The sequence below is a fragment of the Haliaeetus leucocephalus genome, unplaced genomic scaffold, assembly GCF_000737465.1.
Source record: "Haliaeetus leucocephalus isolate CR32 unplaced genomic scaffold, Haliaeetus_leucocephalus-4.0 Scaffold848, whole genome shotgun sequence".
Lineage (NCBI taxonomy): Eukaryota > Metazoa > Chordata > Aves > Accipitriformes > Accipitridae > Haliaeetus > Haliaeetus leucocephalus.
In genome coordinates, this window is record NW_010973284.1 from 15,653,754 (window position 1) to 15,674,673 (window position 20,920).

At 36.1% G+C, this 20,920-nt stretch overlaps 1 protein-coding gene across 2 annotated transcripts in view; it reads left to right on the top strand.

The window, feature by feature from the left end:
• The window catches only part of ZNF326 (zinc finger protein 326), a 29,475-nt gene that overhangs the window by 343 nt on the left and 8,212 nt on the right, over window positions 1-20,920 (top strand). The window contains exons 2-11 of one of the 2 annotated variants that reach the window (XM_010582608.1): window positions 203-277; window positions 6,544-6,670; window positions 8,754-9,159; window positions 11,825-12,023; window positions 13,839-13,873; window positions 14,812-14,899; window positions 17,222-17,336; window positions 18,404-18,551; window positions 18,878-18,977; window positions 20,345-20,475. In XM_010582608.1, the coding sequence (XP_010580910.1) occupies window positions 203-277; window positions 6,544-6,670; window positions 8,754-9,159; window positions 11,825-12,023; window positions 13,839-13,873; window positions 14,812-14,899; window positions 17,222-17,336; window positions 18,404-18,551; window positions 18,878-18,977; window positions 20,345-20,475 (1,424 nt within the window). The remainder of the gene's footprint in view (window positions 1-202; window positions 278-6,543; window positions 6,671-8,753; window positions 9,160-11,824; window positions 12,024-13,838; window positions 13,874-14,811; window positions 14,900-17,221; window positions 17,337-18,403; window positions 18,552-18,877; window positions 18,978-20,344; window positions 20,476-20,920) is intronic. The other variant, XM_010582609.1, reaches the window with a different exon arrangement.

The following is a 20,920-nucleotide window of genomic DNA, read 5'->3' on the forward strand; positions in this document are numbered from 1 at the left end:
CGAGCGGGGGGCGAGGGGGAGGTGGCGGGCGGGGGCGGCGCGGGCAGAGACGGGGGGAGCTCGGGGCGAGCTCCGTGAGGGGGTCGTGTCAGGAGACTGGAGATCCGACAGGAGAGAGAGCCGCCTCTTGTTGCGGCTCCCTGTCTCTCCCGTCCAGCTCTTGCTAAGCACTAAGTCATTCTCACTGACCCATCCTCTCCAGCTGAAGACAGAGATTGGAGATTCCCAGATACCCCCATGCATTGTGGTGTGAACATGCCCAGTGGGTCAGTCTCAGGTATGAGCTATAAATACGTCTAACCTGTAAAAAGCGTTGGGGCTGAACAGTCAGTGTTGACAAAAACAAAAAACAAACGGGTTATTAAAAGTACGTAATATGGTTTGACTGCACATGTTGTTTTCTGGAGGAGTTATAACTGGCTGGGAGTGAGACTTGATTTTCATCTTGGGCATGTCAACATGAACTCCTGCACGTTCCAAATCAAAATTGTGAGATCAAGGAGTGGGGATGGGGGGGGAAATACAGACTTTTCTTATGATGATGCTTTTTGCATAAATCAGTATTTTGTTTTCTTATGGACTGCTGTATTTGATTCTTGCTACTTCTATTGAAAGAGGATGTTTCTCCCTCTTATACAGACATGGAAAAAACAGAACCTGGAATAGCTTGATTTTTTTTTCTTTTTTTTTTAAGTTTACCTTAACTAATAGTTTGGGAAGGAATATAGAAAGCACATAAAGTATATATGATACAGCAAAAGCTAGCTTTTGCTTTTACACTATCAAAAATGCCACATAGATACAACAAAAACGAATGCACATATTTTTGTAAGATGATTAAGGTTATGAGTTTAGTAAGACTCAAGAAATGATTTGACATCTCTCACCAGCATGCAAGCAAGTACTAAAAGGATGTTAATATAAAAAATTTACCATAAACTGTACCCAAGCTTCATTTACAGACATCATGAAATAAGCGTTTGCTGTTGGATCTCTTGATACTCTCTTGCTGGCTGTTATACAGAAATAACACGTTGGATTACAGACATCTTTGATTGCACTATGATAATTTTTATGATACATTCCTTGAGTCTTAGCTTTTTTGCCAATGATACTAATTTGCATTTATCTTTCTTCATAGTAAAATAAATTAAGACTATGGCCCTGTTTTTTAATCTTGTGTATTGATTCCAAATTAAATGTCCTTTAGATTTTTAGTAGAAAAGGATTCTTCTTATGTGGCAGTTTAAGTATCTTATTGGAATATTCACTGTAGCCATTAACCAGAACCTGCTTTTCTGAGATCTAATGACAGTAGTATTAAAGTAAATCCAGGCTCATCCTATGGGAAGTAACCAATTAAATGTATGTTGTACAATTAGATTGGTCCTTTCATGTACCTCTGTAATAATAGTTGTCATTGTGATAATTAAGCTTTCTATTATTCATAATTCTTAAAGAAGTTTAATTATGATGTATGCAGCTTAAAACATTTAACATTAATGTTTATGCAGTGTATGTACATTAGTAAGGCATGCATAAACCTTTGTCTTACTCTGATTCTGTACAGTGGGCTAAAGGCTATTTTGTAGGGGTCCAGTAGATGGCAACAGAGGATGGATGTTGAGAGTTTTCATCTTTGCCCAGTGTTCATTTGAGTTCTTGGCAAGATTCTTCCTGTTGGAAACTTTCAGCCAGCATGAAGCACTTTTCATTGGGTGGCTGATGACTGCTGTAATTGCACCATTGTCCCTTGCTGATGACTTGGTTTGAGGTGGAGATGACATGGCCTGTAGAATAAATTCTGTTAATATTATTAACAGAAATAATATTAACTATTCATGTTAACATTTTGATTACTGTAACTATTGTCCTTTTGATCTAGAAGGGGAAATGGCTTTTACTGCTATTCCTAAAATTCATCTACATTGTTGGATTGGTTCCTTGTTTTGCGTGGGACTTGATGTGTCAAAACTCCTCTATCTAATGACAAGGTTGTAAACTTAAAGCAGGCATACTGTTATGAAAAAGGTAATGTGCCTGGAAAAAATGTTGCTTAGTATTGCACAATGGATCTTTAAGCTTGTTGTAGTCATTGTGGATTATGAATTTAAAATATAGGGAACTTCAGCTTGTTTCAAGCTGGTACTTCTGTTGTGGTTTTTTTTTATTGTTTCAAGGTTATTTTTATTTTACTGAAGCTTATTTTTTCATTTATTATTTATTGCTGCAAGGTCTTTCTCTTTTCTCATCATCCTAGCCTTTTCATGTGCTCTACACGGAGAACACTATTGAAAATTATTTCCCTTCTTTGTGCTGTGAATATGGTTTCAATGTTCTCTGATCTTAAGCTTTTTCTTTTAAATGGAGTCCTTTGTACCAAGGGATTCTGAGTCTTATCTACTACATGTTTAACTTCCTAGTTCTTTTCCTAAGGAAAATTTGATTTTTCTTTGCTGCCTATTGAGATTTATTTTGCAGCTATTTTAAATGATCTTTGCACCAGATACAACTTTTTTTTTAATCTGAAGGAGTACATGTACATCAACATTTTAATTTGTAAATTGAACATATCTTTCTTAGTGTCCCATTCTTTTTTATTTTAGAGGTAATATATTTTTTCTCCTTTGACATAACTCTTCTCTCCCCTGCCCCTGTAGACTTTAAGTATGATCTAGAAATGAAAAGTGAGATTGTTCTTTGCAATTCTATTTCTGTGCTTTAGTTCAACAGCTCATTCATCTATACTGTATTTATGCAAGAGGCTGCAGATACCAAAACCTGATTTATTCCTTCAGCAAACTCTGTTTCAGATACTTTGTCAGTGCCTTCATCAGTTCAAGCGATTTACTCTTTCGTTTTTAAACTTTAGGAGCAAATATGAACCACGTTTTTTTTTTTTCCTTTCTCTTTTTTACTCTGTAGTATTCATAGATACACAGATATAATATTTCTTCAAAGGTTTCTTTGATAAATGGTTACTATTTAAACTTAAATGAAATACTATACTTTTGAATTTTCAGTGTGAGACACTGCAATACAATTCCTGGTGGTTCTTCTCTAGTGCTTAAGCACATGTTCTCCTAGCATGTGAAACAATTTCACATTTAGTCTAAATAGTTTGCAGATTCTGCTGCAGGCAGACAGGCAACTTCTATGTGTCTGAGCTGGTGGTGACAGCTAGAGCTAACATAATGGTGAATGGGGAGCAGGCTACAGGCAGAGGAAATCGTTCTGTGCAGATACAGCTTTTTTAATGTTCCATGTCCCTCTGTCTTGCTTTAGGTAGGAGAAGAAGAATCTAAAGTGTGAAAGAGGCCAGTGCGAGTGGATTTTGATGTCTGTGGTTGTGAGGTTTGTCAGCTAAAAAGCTGTTTACCTTGAGATTGTAATAATTAAAGCTGTGCAAGTGATTATTTTTCAGCTACTACATTTAAAAATTGAAATATTTTTATTTTGGTTCACTTAAGTGAACATTTACTGTTGTCTTATACATTTTTCACCTTTTTAGGATAAAGCCTATCTGGAGAACAGACTTTCAGAGTAAAGAAAAGCTTAATATCTGAAGAAATACTGCACTTAATTTGAATGCATTATCTTTGTCAAGCTCCGTGCATGAAGTGTAAAATCTGTAAATCTTCGGTAAAGTTTGCTGCTGACAAAATGACTGAACCAGGAGGCCAGTGGTTGGAAAGACAGGTTAACTGCTTAGCAATCTGAAACAGTTAATTAAATAGCTGGAAGGAGATCATAAGATCACCTTCATTAGGTTGGATCAAAGTTATGTCTGTCCCATGTCACCAACATACAGTACGTCACTGTCTGTTTGGAGATGTGGACGGAGTTGTACAAGTACTCCTTCAGTATATTTATACGACTTCACTGGTTTGCAGCATGGAGGCTTTCTGAACCAGAGACATAGTCTTTATGTTTGACATCCTTTGAATTTCTTGTCAGTGGATTTATCTAATTTCTTTCTTAAATCCATGTACATTTTTAGTAACCTCTTGTCACAGAGCAGTTCCAGGCTTAAGTACCTGTTTTGTGAAAAAAGATCCCATTAATTTTTTAGCTTTTTATTTTTAAGTTTCATTTTCTGCCTCCAGTTTCTTGTAGTAGAAAATCATGCAAGTGATCATCCCTCTTTGCTTCTTTGTACCTTTTGTATCCGTTAAACCTCTTCAAATGTGAGTATATTATAATGTAGGTGAATGCGGTGCAGTGAGTCTGGAAAGGATGAGTGAGTTGTTCACTGTTATGGAGGAGGTGGTGATGTCCTAAAGGCAGTGATTTGAGGATTTAGGGACTGGCATAGCTCTACAGCAAGACTGCTGATGTTAGATAACGTGAACCGTGGATGAGTAGGGAGAGTGTTGAGCAAAAGTGGATGTCAGAAGTTATCCTGTGATTGTAAACCGTATTCTAGTATTTGCTTTCATGCTAAAAATTTTAGACTAAAAATTTATTTCAAAACTATGCTTCAAAACATTTTTTGGAAGAGTTCTTCTGCCTGTGGATGTTTTTATGTTTTTCCCACTAGTGAACTTCTGGCATAGGTCACTACTTCCTACACTGTAATGGAATTGGATTGCAGTGGCAGGAATCTTGACAGTCTGTTGTGTTCTTCCTTGTTGAATGATTTGATTCACCTCTTCTACTCTTAACCTAATTACCTTTGTGCCATCTCAGGGTCTGTAGATAATAGGGAGCTGGTGAAACTAGGGTAAATTATTGGGTGCTTTCAGGTCAGGTATTTCAGTTTTCGGAATGTCAGTGTCTTTTGATTAGATATACTGTATATAAAAAAAAACAACCACCACCCTTGGATCTAAGATTGACCATGGGATCATCTAACCTTAATTTTTGTGAAGCTGAATTTATTTTATTGACTACCTTACTCTTTTTACTGGCCTGCATCTTTATGTAGGCAGTCTTGAGGGTATGCCACTGGATTAGGTGGTAGATCATGCAGTCACACCAGAGAGGAGTATTAGATGTTTCTATTAAAAGCCTCAGCCATTTTTTTTAAAGAGTAACTTTTTGCAATTTAAGTTGATGCTGTGCAGTGCTACATGATCAGTATTTTGAAAAGCTTTTTTTGTGCTTTGCTGCAGAATCTTTATTGTATGTTTGCCATATGGAAAGTTGCAGTGTGACTTCCATGTTCAGAGTTTTGTTTGTTTGTTTCAGAAGTATCATCTTTAATTGTTTACAAAGTACCTATGATCATTAGAAGAAAAAAAAATCATGAGGAGATCTTCATTTGTTGGAGTCTCTATTCAGGCATGCTAAGAACATCTGTGTAAAAGTGATACAGTCAGCTTAATACCATCTGCAGAACTCTTGTTGTTGACACATGTAAGAAAGTAAATTACGGTGGCTGCCTGGTGCTAACAAGAAGCAGGTACAAACAGGAAATAGTATATATACTTATTTTCATCACTACAGTTATTTTCATGCAATGATATGCATGGAAAATTACTGTGTTTCTTTAAACAGGAAAATTCCTTACAATTTCAAGTGAGTTTGTTGTCCTGTTCTGGAAAAGTCAATGGTTTACACTTGGAGATTTTGAAATGTATAAAGTCCACTCTGACAAGAGAGAGTATAAGTCTGTGTGGTTTTATTTTTATCCTTCCTGTGTTCGCTGTGTTTCCCTTCTCTGAGTTACCTTTTCTGTGAGGCTTGACTTGCCAGGCTTTCTTTGTATTATCCAAAAGTTAGTGTTGGTTGGTACCGGGAAGAGTTTTGGTCACTAGAATGCCAGTGAAGTCCAAATTGTGTATGTGACAGGAAAACAGCGGATCATACTCATTATGCAGATCTATGACACTGTTTTAGTGCTTTGAGTTCGAGTGGTTATTTAACCAGAACTTTTACATAGGACTTCTAGTGTTGAGGAAGAAGGTGGCTCTTTTGCCAGACTTCATTACAAGATACAAAGAGGTCATGAAGTGACATAGTTCAGCTATGAAATACCAACATAGTGCAGTTGGTGAACTGCAACTCAGTGCTTATTTGGGTGGATTTTTGTTTGTGCTAGATGGGAGAAAATTCTTTTGTTTGACTGTAGCTTATATACAGAGTCTGCACTGTAGCACGACAGCTTGTAACCTTGACCCAGGGTCTCGGTCAATGTGAGTGAAGGCTTCTTCTGGTATTCAGTGTGAGCTGTGTGTATTATTAAAGGGTGGGAAGTGGCCTTAATTCTCCACTAACTTTGACATGTTCTCTTTAGGGCTTCTTCATTTAATTCTCCTAATTTAACTTGCATCCAAATTCCAGCTGATGGAACAATAATCCCGAGTATCCACTACTGGGAACAAATACGAACTTGATTTCAGTTAAGAGGTGCTCACATGATGACAAAGATACACAGCTTCCCTAAGCACTGTGTCGAAATTGGTTTACAACTGGCAGTTTTGTGTTTTGTTTGAAACACTGTGGCAAAGAGTAAACCTTTTACTTAAGAACTTAAACTAGTTTACTTAATAAGGCTTCTTGCTTGCTTTCTTTATAAACATTTTTCTGCTCTTTTTTTAGACATGGACCGTGATTATGGGCATGGAGGCTATGGTGGCCCACGATCCATGGACTCTTACCTTAACCAATCCTATGGGATGGAGAGTCATGGAGGTGGAGGCGGAGGAGGTGGTGGTGGTGGTAACAGGTAAAATAATCCTTCAGTTGTCCCAAGAATTGATCAAACCCAATTTAAGTTTAAATCATTCTATCTTCTAACTTAAGTGTTCCTGAGGCATGTTGTTATGATTTTATATGAACACTTTCATTCTGAGTCTTAATGTTCGATAAATACTGGCAAATACCAAACTGTAAGAGTTAGATTCTTGTAATAATCAGCATTTTTGTGGAAAAGTTTGACAGTGAAACAATGCGTCTTTTGAATGAAAATGCAAAAAGTTTTATTTTTCAGTAATGGCTAGCAATTTGTAGCTGATTGGCCTGATATACCATTTCTGACATAGCAGACTAGACCTAACTGGTTTAGTACCTTAGACTGAATCTATCAACATTCCGTTTTCAAGGAACATTTAGGGTATGTGTTCTTTGGTTTGAATGTGCAGTGCTCAAATGATCTTGGTATTGAATCTGAAAGTCATGTCCAGATTATTTCATTGGCAGGTACTGATTACACTCAAAACTGCGTACACGTTCTGGGCTGCTTTGCAAGATGGATTGGTCTAAAAATAAAAATTCTGATGCAGTGGTCTTAAAGTTGTGTATTTAATGCTAGGATACTATTACTGTTGCTCTTTCAGATAAAAACCATAGGGAGCAGCTGATTTGATTTAGGTCTTAACATTGTATTCAAAGAAGCATGCTTTTCAGAGTAGTGATTCTATCTTGGAGGAAATAAAATGTGAAGAAAACTTAGATAATCTGATGGTTTTCTTGTGTGCGCCCTTGAATTCTCTGGCTGTAGTCAGACTACTGTATGATTCTTGTCTGTAGTCACTGTAGTGCCACTGGGCAAGGACAGTACTAAGTAGGGAGGCTGGAGAAGTGTTGTGTTTTGCTGCACGGTTCTGTTAAACATTTTAGTTAAGTATAATTTGTTTAATGATGAACATTAAGATTGACTTAAAAGTCTGAGCAGAGATTCAGGAATGAGCTGTACCTACCATATAGTAATCTGCATATGATTGAGGTTGAATGACTACTTCAACACCGAAATGTCTCTTGCCATGTAACGTTAATATTGTGCATGGGCTCTTTCTGTAGATAGCGTCATTTTCTCTGTAGCTGTGGGTCTTCTGAGACTAACATATTTTAAAATTAAGGCATTCAGTTTACTGTAGATACAGTTAGTAATTTGAGTCTGTTCTGGTTTATATTTTATCAGTCAAGGGGTTGTCTTTCCCAACTCCTGCTGAATCACCCTATTATAACCCTTCAGGGACACTAATGTGTTTCCCTTCCAAGTGGTTACAAATATTGATGATTTCTAGCCTGATGCTCCCTTCCCCAACCCCTGGTAAAGCAAACTCTTGGTAAATAACTAAAGATTTCAGTTCCTTGTTACCCTACTATGAAATTCCAAGGACTGTTGTCTTGTCCACTATGCATGCATTGGGTAGACTTTAAAAATCCTGAGTTGCTAGACTTAATGGTCTGCAAGTGAAAGATGGATACGCTGAAGATCATGAACTCTTTGATTGGGAGACTGAATTTTACAGGAAAGAAAATTTCCAAAAAGTACAAATATGAATGGAAGAGCACGTGTATTTTTCCTGTAAAATTAGAACTGTGGGGTGTTTAAGATTTACAACTGTACCACTTTAAAAAAAAAAAAAGTTTTTGTTTTTTTTTCCTCAGTTCAGAACTAAGCCGCCTTTTAACTGCTGTTTAACTGTTAGAATATGAGGGCATGATTTTGAAGAAAGGAGAGTTTGACTAGCCTATGAATGTCTGCAGGTGATTATTTTTGTGAGACTAGGGCTGGGCTCTAACAATATTTTAGTAAATAAATGTTGCTGAAAATTTTAATTAAACAAAGTTCAGGCATACTGAACTTTAGAATTGTTTGTAGCAAAAATGGCTCAGATAGCTTTCTATCTGGTCATAGTGTGATTTGCCCAGCCCTAATCAAGATTAAACAATAACACAACTGTACAGACCAGTATAGTAATAAATTGATTTTAGTTGATAAATGTCAACTGATAACTTGTCTTTTGAAATGTATAACATTAGTAAGCTTACTTTTTTTTCTCCTCACTGTGCAACTTTTCCAGGTTTGGACCTTATGAGTCTTACGACTCCGGGTCTTCTCTGGGTGGGCGAGATCTGTACAGATCTGGCTATGGTTATAATGAACCCGAACAAAGCCGCTTCGGAGGTAGTTATGGTGGTCGATTTGACAACTCCTACCGGAATAGCCTTGACTCTTTCGGAGGTAGAAACCAGGGCGGGTCTAGCTGGGAAGCACCTTACTCCCGTTCAAAATTGAGGCCTGGGTTTATGGAGGACAGAGGAAGAGAGAGTTACTCTTCCTACAGCAGTTTTTCTTCACCCCATATGAAGCCTGCACCTGTAGGCTCTCGGGGGAGAGGAACGCCTGCTTATCCTGAAAGTGGATTTGGAAGCAGAAACTATGATGCTTTTGGAGGACCATCAACAGGCAGAGGCCGAGGCCGAGGAGTAAGTACAGAATCTTTTCAGATTCTTTTCACTAGACACTCTTTTAAACCCTTTCAAGACCACTGCTTTAAAATGAATGCACTGTTCAGTACAGTGTGGGGTTTTTTGTCCAAGCAAACTATCATGGTTGATGACAATGTTGTTTACCCCCTTGAAGCTGTCTTCAAGTAGAACCCAGTCCCTCTTTCTGTTGAAAGTAATGAGTAATAGAAGACTAGTTGATAAGGTTTGTTAAATCTCTCCTTTTGTTTGAAAGGTGAAGAAAAAAGTAATAGGTTTGGTCTAAAAGGGATTAAAAGGACTTTCATTTTTCCTTGTAAACACTAGCATCTTTGCTGCTGGTGGGGAAATTCTTGAATATTGTAAAAGTTTAATTCAAAGTCTTTTGAAGTTTTGAGTAGGTTAAAGGTGCAATGTATAAGCAAAAAATAAAACCCAGGTTGTGAATGCTAGAGTAGTTTTTGTTTCCCGTAAAGGTAAAAGTTGAGCTAATTCTTTAATATGTTGAACACATGCTTTGGCAAACATCAAGTGTTCTTTTAAACTTAATTCTTACTCTGACTTGTGTACTGGAAGGGTGATGGGGAGGAAATGACAAAGGTGGGTGGTTAGCAGTTACAGTGATTCTTTTTGAAAATTAAAACATGGTTAAAGGGGCATCATCAACTTGAAATCAGGTCCTTTCACAGAACTGAGATTAATTTCCAGATAGTGTGCCTAGTCCTGTTACTTGTATTTATTTTGTTTTGAAGACTTAATGTTCTAACTCCTTTTCAGTGGATTCCTTTCCAGTGTAGGACATAAAAACTGTATGTCCGAGAAACAGCAACATTAACTGTACACACAATAGTGGATCACAGTTTGGAGAAGTAATGTGTGGTGTTAAATGAACTAGGGGAAAAAAAATACAACAGAAGAGAATAAAAAAAAATCCTGAAGAAGTACTAACTTTAAGTTGATGGTGTCCCTTTATCTTGGTTTTATAATCCCAATTCTGATTATGGTTTTTTTTTTTTTTTGAGAATGAAGAGTTCAGTGAATACTTTTCTGCCTGTGCCTCTAGGTGTAACTTACCTTTAAAAATTCTTAAGCGTGCCATATTTCTTTGGGAAGCAATTCTTTAATATTAAATCATACAACTTGTTTGTAGCTTGAAGTGTAGAGGAAGATTATTTTTTACTGGGTCTTTTAAATGCCTAATTGTGTGGTGGTTTTGTTCCAGAAAGTCTACTTTGCAGCATTCTTGAGTACTATAGTTGCCATATTCAAATTTTAGCTCAGATTTGCACATGGCTGCTAGCTAACATGTAGCATGGTATGAGAAATGGATTCTAATCTTTATGTTTCTCTGCTTGTGAAGCTGAAAGTGTTAGGTTCTTAAGCTTGGATGCCATCCTTTCAGAAGATCTGAAAGTTTTGTGCAGAGTTACAACAAAGTAGCCTTATTTCTTTTTTGTTTTTCTTTTGAAATTTATCTTTTTAGTCCTTTATGTAATAAAGGAGAACGTAAAGGCTAAACTACTTACCATATGTAAAATGCATTGCACCTTTAATAGATAGACTGTCTGTTAAAAAAAAAAAAAAGTACTTGAAATTTTCCAAGTCCATACTTCATGTCAAATTTATATGTGTACGGTGTAAGTGTACATGCTAGGTAGTTCTGTAACTATCTTAACTAAATAAATTAACATGGAGATCTTTTGCATGGACTTCTGATTAAGAAAAGTGCCTGTTTTGGTACATTCTGTCTTGTCATTTAAAATTTGCTTCAAAAAAAGTCATACTTTTCACAAAGTTTGTTGAAGGTTTTTTTATGTTCTTTTAACTTCGATAGTGTAATACTAATTCTCTTCTCATGGCTATACAAATATTTCTGCTTATCCAAGTCACCCATCCAGTCAGTGGGCTCTTTTCTGCCCTTTATTACTCAAATAATTGAGTTAATATTAGGAAGGATGTTAGCGCTTTTGAAAATACTGCAGCTACCTAAATTCTCCCTCTTCAGATTACTCATTTATTCCATGTCTTCAGAGAGTTAACTTTTATAAACAAGTGTCCACAAATGACTGTACAGCATTTTAGAAATAATAGAAAGTTTTAGTCTTTCAACTGAATTTTCACTCCTATTGCTGCCATGTTTTTGTATTGTTCCCTTCAGGCCCAACTTTTAAATTCTGAATCTATTGAATTCAGTGGAGAGATAAGTAAAGAATGAGCTTTCTTCAATTAATCGCTGTTCCACACTGGACAACCTTCTTTACTCAGTTTTCAAATGACTGCTAATAATTTGGCATAAAGAAGTGGGGTTGTTTTTTGGTGTTTTTTTTGTTTTTTTTTGGTGTTTTTTTTGTTTTTTTGTTTTTTTTTTTTTTAAGGGCTGCTGACAAAAGTGTCAAAAACTGGGTTGGCTAGAGACACGTTCATTGTCTGGACAATGGTTCTGAATAAGCAGAAACACAGTTTATACATATGTATTCATTCTACTGCACAAACACCCACAAAGCCATTGCACAACACAACATCAAACCTGGAGCTTAAATTTCCCCTGCATTTTGCTCTAGAACGCAGGTTACACTTAGTTCACAGTTGTATTGTACCAACTAATTGTTTTATTTATATAGATTTCATATACTAATACCTTTCTCTTGATTTCACAAATTTTCAGCATATGGGAGACTTTGGAGGAATGCACAGACCTGGAATTGTTGTTGACTATCATAACAAACCCAGTCCTGCAGCAGCTGCTGCTAGAGGAATAAAAAGAAAAATGATACCACAGCCATATAACAAACCTGGTGGGACATTTATCAAGAAACCCAAAATGACAAAACCTATTTTGAAGCTGAGCCAGAAAAAATCACCTAGTAAGTAACAAGTGCCAAAACTCTTAAGTTAAAATTACTAATATTTTTTATTTATTAGGAATTATTTAGTTTTAATATTGAAAAAGAGGGCCGTATGTGCTGTTTTGTAATTCTTCATTTTCTACCTTTGAAGTATTCCACAACAGATTTCCTGAATCTACTCTTCTAACTCTTCTACTGCAAAGATAATTTGCTGAATGAAATTGAATATTTTGAGGCGCTTAAATATATACTGCTGAAGACTATTTCATTCAGACTTTATAATGATACTTCTGGTGGCAAATTTTCACCACTGAAAATAATTTCGGATCTCAGGTTGCCTTAAGTGACAATGCCTGACAAATACTAAAATGTGCCCTTGCATGAGCCTGGGCCCTGCTGTCTGAATACTTTGATGGATATAAAAAGTAGCACATCAGCTGCAATGCAGCTAAAATAAAGGCATAAAGTCTGGGTGAAGAGGAGAGGGAAAGGGAGGCAAAATGAGAAAACAGTGAAAATTGTTACAGAATAGTTTGAAAGGCAGAGAGAGATTGCTCCTTCTTGTAAATGAAATGGCGTAATGAAGAGAAGAACGGGAAATATGATAGATAAACTGGAAATACAGATTGCAAAGTACTAGTGGTGCTTGGTTTGTTTAGCTTCCCTAAAGATGTCCTACAACTAATAATTTTGATACTGCAGGCAAAGCTGGAGAAAAAAATCACTTACGAGGTTTGAATAAATTACTTGCTTTGAGGGAATGTAAACTTGAGTATTAAATATTATGAACAGCATGTACAGCAGTCAAATTTTAGTTGTTTATGCTTCTAATTTTCTCATTAATTTGGATCTGCAGTGTTTTTTAGTTTGGTTTCAAATTACAGCTGAAGAATGTTTAAAATTACTTTAACTCAAAGCTTGCAAGGTAAATGCACAGACTTGGCAGAAACTTCCACATGAAAATTTTATTTTTGATTCTGTAACTCTAGTTCCACTACTGTCTATTGCAAAACTGTTCCCTTAACTTTAACTTCAACAGTACTATAAAAATTTTGGGCACTGGGTATATAGAACATGTTCCTCTGCCTTTTGTGTAGGAAACATTATTGCTGGACTTGCCAGCTTTGTTGTGACAAAATGGATCTGTAAAATACATCTCCAGGTATATCAAAAGACTTGCATCTCAAAGGTCTCCCTCTTAGCTCTTCCTCTTTTGGTACTTTTGTAGGTTCTCCTTTTCTAAACTACCTTCAGACAGAGCACTTCCAGTTGGTTATCTGTTCCCCCTCACTGATTTCAACAATCCAAGGACCAATGTACTATATAATATTGAAGTTACTTTAAGAATTGGAGTAGATAGCACCTACGAGAATGCACTTTAATCAACCTGTCCTGTGGCTCTGAGATTGGGGGAAAGAAACTGTCGGGTGGCTTAAGACAATTTTCTGAAACTTGAATTGAAAGATGCTCTAAGCAGTATCATGTAGTTGAAAACTAAGAAGTGGGTGACAACTACCAGAGAATTGGATGCAATTGGTATATAATATATGTATGAAAATATATCTCAAATTACAGTGTAATTTCAGTCTTTAATTTCTTGTTTTGTGGAGTTAGATATAGGTGATCGCTTCTAGAAGACTGTTTGGTTTATATTCCTAAGGATAACTGATTTTACATTTAGTATTATTACTAAAATATGATAAATTGTAGATGTAGACTGTCCTAGCTGCATAACAAGCTGAATTTTTTTCTTAAACTTCTTATTGCCTTAAAATGAATTGACAGTGACAGCACTTTTGCATTATTTATTTCTTCCTCATTTTATGTTTATAGACATGAAGACATCCTTCCAGGATTCTACGATAGAGGTAAAGATTCCCAGAATTGGAAAATGCTTGTGATTCTTTCAGAAGTTTGCATGGTATACCTTAAGACAAATAATTATTAAGCTAGAGTTATAAAAATTAAGCACTTAACATTATAAGTTTTTCTAAACATAACTTTTTCTTTACTTTATCTAAAGCTGCCTTATTTTGGTGGCAGTCTGAAATCCGTACTAATTTCGAGTGAAAGATACAGCTTGTGCAGATAGCATGGAAAATGAATTTAAAGTGTATTTGTGGACCCTACCTATTGTAATGCACAGAGAGCTGTCATATGAACACATCTCATGTTGTCATGAGTAGTCAGCTTGAATTCATACACCTATGACCTGCTTGGGTGGCTTGGGAAATTAAATACAAGATGACAGAGAGGTTACTAAATAGCAGTGAGGGAGAATGGATAAGACATAAGACACATTAAGGAGAGAAGGTAAATAAAAAAAGAACCAGTGTTAATAGGTGTTCTCTGATAGGGCACAGAGATTAGTTCCTACTTACAGAAAGACAGTTGCAACAACATGCAAGACTGTGATTAGTAAGCTAAGCCTGTATATATATCCTTGTTCCATGTTGAAAGACTGGAATGATATTTTCCTTTTTGAGTGGCGATATTGACATATTCTCAACTAAGTATTTAGAAGTCTGAATTGGAAGTCAGAATATTTATGTAGAAGACAGAATTTTGATTGTGAAACTAATTCACAAAGACTTCAAGGCATTAAAGAGGAATGCACAGCTTGAAGTGTTTCTACACTGAGTCTAACTAGATACTCAATTTGCTTTCTTCCATTGTCATATTTGATAAAAATAGTAAGTAACAGATTATTGGAAATAAACTAATTTGCTCTGTCTTTTTCTGGATTTAAAATGGCATTGTTTTGTTGGTTTTTTTCTTACAAAATTTATGGATTTGACTTTATTAGGAAATTGAAGTGGACACAAGTGGTGCAGTTGTTATATATGAAGACTTTACAAGAGATGCTTATGATCTTGGATATCAGACTTTTGGAGGTAAGTCAGTTTGCTTTGTCAGGTAAGGTATTGTAGGTATTGTATTTGTGTGACTTTGAGTGAATAGATTTAGTAAGCCTGTATGTATGACCTCTAATAGTTATTGAGTAGCATGACTTTTTTTTTTTTTTTGAAAGAGTATCTAAATTTAGGCCATGGAGAAGATGATTGTAACATCCATCCATCACTTGTTTTGTTCTTTACATGCTTATCGTCTGACTGCTTTCTGATCACCTCTGTATGTTGTCATTGTTTTAATTTTTGTGAAATTAATGTAAATGGTCTTCTGCCATTCCATTGCTTAAATATTGTTTATCCCACCAGTTCCTCAACCACATCCTATTATTTATCCCATTAGCTGATCAACCTCACCCTTAAATCCTAGGTGAGTCACTTTTATAAAAGTGGATTTAGTTAACTCGGAGAGCTGCTCTCAAGAGCAGGGGGTCTACTTCATGTGCAGTCTTAGTGAAACAGGTTAATTATTAGTTTACATAAAATCAATTAAAGTGTATATTAATTGTAGTGATTTCAAACACATACACAAAGAAATCCAGTGTTAAAGCTGAAACTGTTTTTAGTCCCCTTTCCCTTGTGTGCTGCCTTATTGCATATGTAGTCTAATCTGATCTAATGAGTGCTGGAAATTTGTAGCCAACTGATGAGAGTTTCTTTTCTTGAAATAGTAGTAATTTTAATTTTTTTTAAATTTTGTGTGGTTTTCTCATTTTTAAAAGTTTGTCTAAGTGCCCTGAAGGAAAGTGGGAGCCCCGCTGGGGAGTCCCAGTTTATATGTAGATTCAGGCTTCCATTCCCCAGCTTGTAACAGGCTAGGCACTTGAATTTGTGAGCTTGAGGGGTATTTCACTCCACAGAAGGTCATACCAGATGATTTTTACAGCACTAAACCAAGTGATCCTTCGCATGTTTCCAGGGTTGGTAGTAAGGCACTAAATTAAATTTAAATCCTGAGATTAGTAATGGGAATTGCCTCTGTGGGTGGGTGGCTGTTTTTTTTGTTTTCAAATTGCATTTAAAAAAAAAAAAAAAATCTTTCGGATGGGAGTTTTTCTCTTGTCTGGATTAGAGTAATTTTTGAAACTCTTTGCTACAAAATGAAAAACCTTGGGGTAACCAGGAATGAAGTGTAAGCTGTTAGTTGGTGGAAATGTTTTCAGTACTCAGTGACACTTCTAGAGCCACAGAGCTTTTTGCAAGTTTTGTGCTTTTTGGGGTTTTCGTTGTTTGTGTGTGTTTTGTTTTGTTTTGTTTTGTTTTTTCCTGTGTGTTCCTTTCTGTTGCTGTTTGGATGGAGGCAGATTTCATGGAGGCTGACCTCTCTCCTGAGGTTGAACTGCGAAAGAAAACGAAGTGATCCTCTTTTTCCTGCTCTAAAACTACACTGAATAATAGTTTTAATTGTTTCCCTTTGTCCATAAGCAGACATAGGAAAGGCAAACATAAGTATGCTTATGCAAAAAGTCAATGTCCTTAGAAGTCTTTAATGTTGCAAAACTAATTTCTAGTCATTTATTTGTTTGTACTCTTACTTACATGCCAGGTGATAATTTAATTAAGTTCTTTGAAGGTTTGTTTGGGTTTTTGTTGTGTGGTGGTTTCTGCCCCCCCCTCAGCTGGCTCTTCCTTCACAGGTTTATTTCTTCAGCTGAAAATCTTTGGAACATTTTTCTGTGAAATCAAGTGAAGTCTAGTGGGGAAAAAAATAATAAAGTTGTGGAATTTCAGGTTGGGTACCATACCTTAATGGAACACTGCCTTGTCTCCTTTATGAGAACCTTTGCTTTTGGTGTTGGAAACTGCCTTCTCAGCAGAAGAGAATGGCTTTAGATAGTTTCTTATGTAAAGAGATAGTAGCAATGATGCTCTAAAACCATGGAGAGTTTTAAATAATGTGGTTTTTCCTGTGCACCCTCGGTACCCTTTCCCTTTTACTTGCTTGAAGAGGCCTTTAATAACTGGGCATAACAGGGTAAGGTTTGCTTTAACTTTAAATTTCCTTACTTTTATGAGTGTAATCTAGAGTGTAACCCCTTAACTACTAAGTTTACATTGTTGGAAGCAAATGTTTAAATTGGTTGTCTTCAGAGGAAGAAAACAAAGCAAAACTTCTCTGGCATTTAAATAAGCTATTGAACCACTTTGGAATAGGGTCTTTCTCTGCATTTTGAGGTGTTTGTGGAGGAGACAGGAAAGACAGATACTTTTACTAGTTGTTTGTTGGTTTGAGTTTTTTTTTGTTGGGGTTTTTTTGTTTGTTTCTTTTGAATGTAGCATTTTAAAATCCTTCTATTATATGTTAAGATGGCAAAGGAGAAGTTAAAAGTGAGGAAGAAGAAAAGCGGCGAATTGAGGCCAGAAGAGAGAAGCAAAGGCGTAGAAGGGAAAAAAACAGTGAAAAATACGGTGATGGATACAGGTTTGTGCTATAACTTCTGTCTTCTGTGCAGTGTTTTTCTTTCCCTTTATTTTTCTGTAAGAATATGTCTTTCCTGAAAGCCCCTTTGGACTGATTTTAGGAAAATAAAATGCAATGAAGAAATGAGGAAAAAACCCCCTCCCCCTGCCACCCCAGACCCCTCCACCCCCAAAACAAAACCAAAAAACTAACCCAAACAAATGAAAAAAAAACCTCAAACCAAAACCCAGTCCCCAAATCCTGTGGCTTAGAAGACTGGATGTTTCACTGGGCCTCTGCTGTATCAGAAAAGACACAATTTCCTAACCTCTTCTCCCCCACAAATGCATCAGTGCACCCTTGAGAAGCAGCTTAGAATGGTACTGCTTTTGAAGTATATATTTCAGTTAAATACATGTTCATGCTGATGTAATAAGCTGTTAGAAATTGACTTTATTCTGGTTTTATATGTATAGTGAGCTGGTTTGTAGCAAAAATAAGTAGATAGTTCTGTAACTTTTCTTGGTCCTGCCACAGCCAAGTGGGCTAATGGCCAGCACTGTACAAAACTGTTCTATGTTGGTGCAGTATATGATGATAGCATTAGTGCCTTTTCCTCATTGTACTGAGGAGGCTATATTTTCTTACAAAGACTATATAGTTTTTGTATGGAAAATGAACTTTAAAAGAATTCTTTTGACTATTTGTAGTTAGGAAATCATGGACTGGCTTGACTATGAGAAGTACTACAAAAGGTGACACAAACTAGAGAGCTGTGATAGGTATACTCACAGAATAATGTCACTTTTAGATGGCTAGCTTCTGATTTCAGCAGTTTTTATCTTCTGCATAGATAATTCATTACTCTCAGACTGGCCTGATTTATATTTTGTTCTTGTAGCAGTTACCCTTCATAATGGTGTAATACTGGATTTTTTTTTTTCTTTTTTCTTCTTCACTTAGACTTCTTTAAAGAACACTTTTCCCATTCCTTTTCTGGTTAGGTTTGTCAGGTCGTCATAGTTTTGAGGAGAGAGGGAAGAATGTTTCTTTAATATAAGTATTATTTAATGTATTTCTCCTGATAGAATGGCATTTACTTGCTCATTTTGCAAATTTCGAACATTTGAAGAAAAAGAAATTGAGTCACATCTGGAGAGTGCAGCTCACCAGGAAACATTGGATCATATCCAGAAGCAAACCAAATTTGACAAAGTAGTGATGGAATTTCTTCATGTAAGACAACTGTTTTTGATCTATATAATACTTTTACATTAGAATGTAGTTAAAATTTACCATTTATCTTAAAAATATGCTTAATTTATCATTGTTATTCCTTTTGCAGAGGACTTTTGGCACAGCACTTATTTCTAAAAGTTGAAGCAAATTCAGAGTCTGTTACTTTTACAATTAAAAGTAGTGCCTTAAGAAGTAACAGCAATTAATTGCTATTTGTTACAGAGCTATTCTGTAGCTCTGTATATTTTAAGTATAGGTTCCTATTGGACTATAAACAATTGTACATCAGGTGTCTTAGAATATTTTTTTCTGATTTTCTTTAGGAGTGTATGGTGAATAAATTCAAGAAGACAGCTATGCGTAAGCAACAGACAAGTAACCAAACAGAAAATGCTCAAGCTGCTGAAAAAGATATAATGGAAGGTGAGTAATGCTTTTTATGGCAAAGTGCATATTGTGGAGCTCTGCTTGTCCTTCTCTCCTTTCATTCTTCTTTGAATTTGATAAAATGTTTGGATTAAAATAATTAGTTTTCACACCTTTTTTTGTACCTGGTTGGGATTCCTTGCTTCATGTCTGATATAATGTGGAATGTAAGCACAGAGGGAGATAGCAAACCTTATTTATATTTGCTATCCAGGTAGCCTTCTCGGAAAGTAAGATAACATTGTGCTAGGTACTTGACAAACAGAATTACGTGGGCTTTGCAACAGTCTTTTTCATTATAATGTATGAGAAGAGGCAACAGGTGGGTGCAGATAGATTGAAAGAGAGCGTGTAATAAAGCAGTAAGGTGATAGTGGTTAAATATGATGGCAAGGATCTGGATAATGTAAGTGGGATAGTTGCTGTGGTTTTGAGGGACACTGACAAAAGGAGGAGTTTGAGCACTTTCTTGGCTACCCAAGGTGCATCTTGGCCTGAATTTTTTTCCCCTTGGTTGCCCTACAGGCAGTTTTCTAGAGCATTTTTTGTGTCCCTGCCTTGCTGTGCTGTATCCTTCCACTGTATCCTTCGGCTGAGGGATTTCCAAAGATGTGTTAGAGCCAGAGGGGACATCTTTTGAGTACCTTTACTTTAGGCAATAACTGTATTTGAATATCACCTTAATTTGTATTTAAATGCTAAAAGCTGCTTAAAAACAGATATAGCCAACATCTTAACAATCTCCCAAGTTTTTTTCGTGTACTTTCTTTAAGTACTGGAGGGCCTGTTTGCCTTGATGATCAGAGTGTTTTGTTGGCAAACTAGTATTTAAAATTGCAAGAGTAATTGGATTCATGTGCTTCTTCCTGGTAATGAGAGGAGGCAAGGAAATAAGTTGGTTGTTCTTATGAGGGGTAAAGTAAATCCAACTGCTTTGGTGAAGCTTTGTTTGTTTCTTGTATTAAAATGTGCATTAAGGATATTAGTTATTGCTGATTTTAAGTAGATGGCATTTTTCTACATTAAATAGTTCAGTTTGATTGTTGTATCATTTTTATTTCCCTCTATTTAGGCAGGTAGTTGTTCATATATCATAACCTCAGACAGCAAACATAATTGCCTGGGTCTCATACATAGTCTGTTGAGAGAAGGAGTTGGAGTATCCAAGTGAAAAACTTCCTCCTTCAACACTGCCTTCAGAAAGCCTAATTTTGGTGCCTGAATTTGGGTGAATATTCCCCTGTGGTTCAGTTTGACATGTTTAACAACTGAGAGCTCTAATTTTCTGGTATAAAACACCAATCCCCTGTTCCACTTAGAATAACACATTTTGTGTTCGTGATTTGTTGCATCTTCTTTGGCAGGGGTTACTGCTGATGACCATATGATGAAAGTTGAGACTGTTCACTGCAGTGCTTGCAGTGTGTACGTTCCTGCATTGCACAGTTCTGTTCAGCAGCACTTAAAATCTCCTGATCACACAAAAGGAAAACAAGTAAGATATGACACATTGCTAAAAAAGAAGCAAGCATAATCTAATAGTATGTGAGAAGTGTTATGGTACTTGGTGCAAGTAATTTCTAAGTTCTTGTTGGTATTGCTTGTTCTTTTAGAAAGCTAGAATGTCCTTGTTACGCTTTGTAAACATAATGTCTCATTAAGGAGTCAGTGCTTAAGCAGCCCCAATTAATGAAATGTTGGTGTGCTTAATAGCTGACAGTAGGAAGTCCTGAGGAGGTTACTAGGAATGACTTCTTTATGGGAATTTTTTTTTAGTGGCATTAAGTGTTGGAAAGATTTTGTTACTCACATTGCAAAACATAATACATATGTTTCCAGCAAGGTAACAAACCTTGTGTCTTTTTTTTGCTTGGCTATTATCTTCTTAATTTGAAGAAAAGTGAGAGCAGTTTAGAATTAGCAGTAGTATGGTGTTGGTC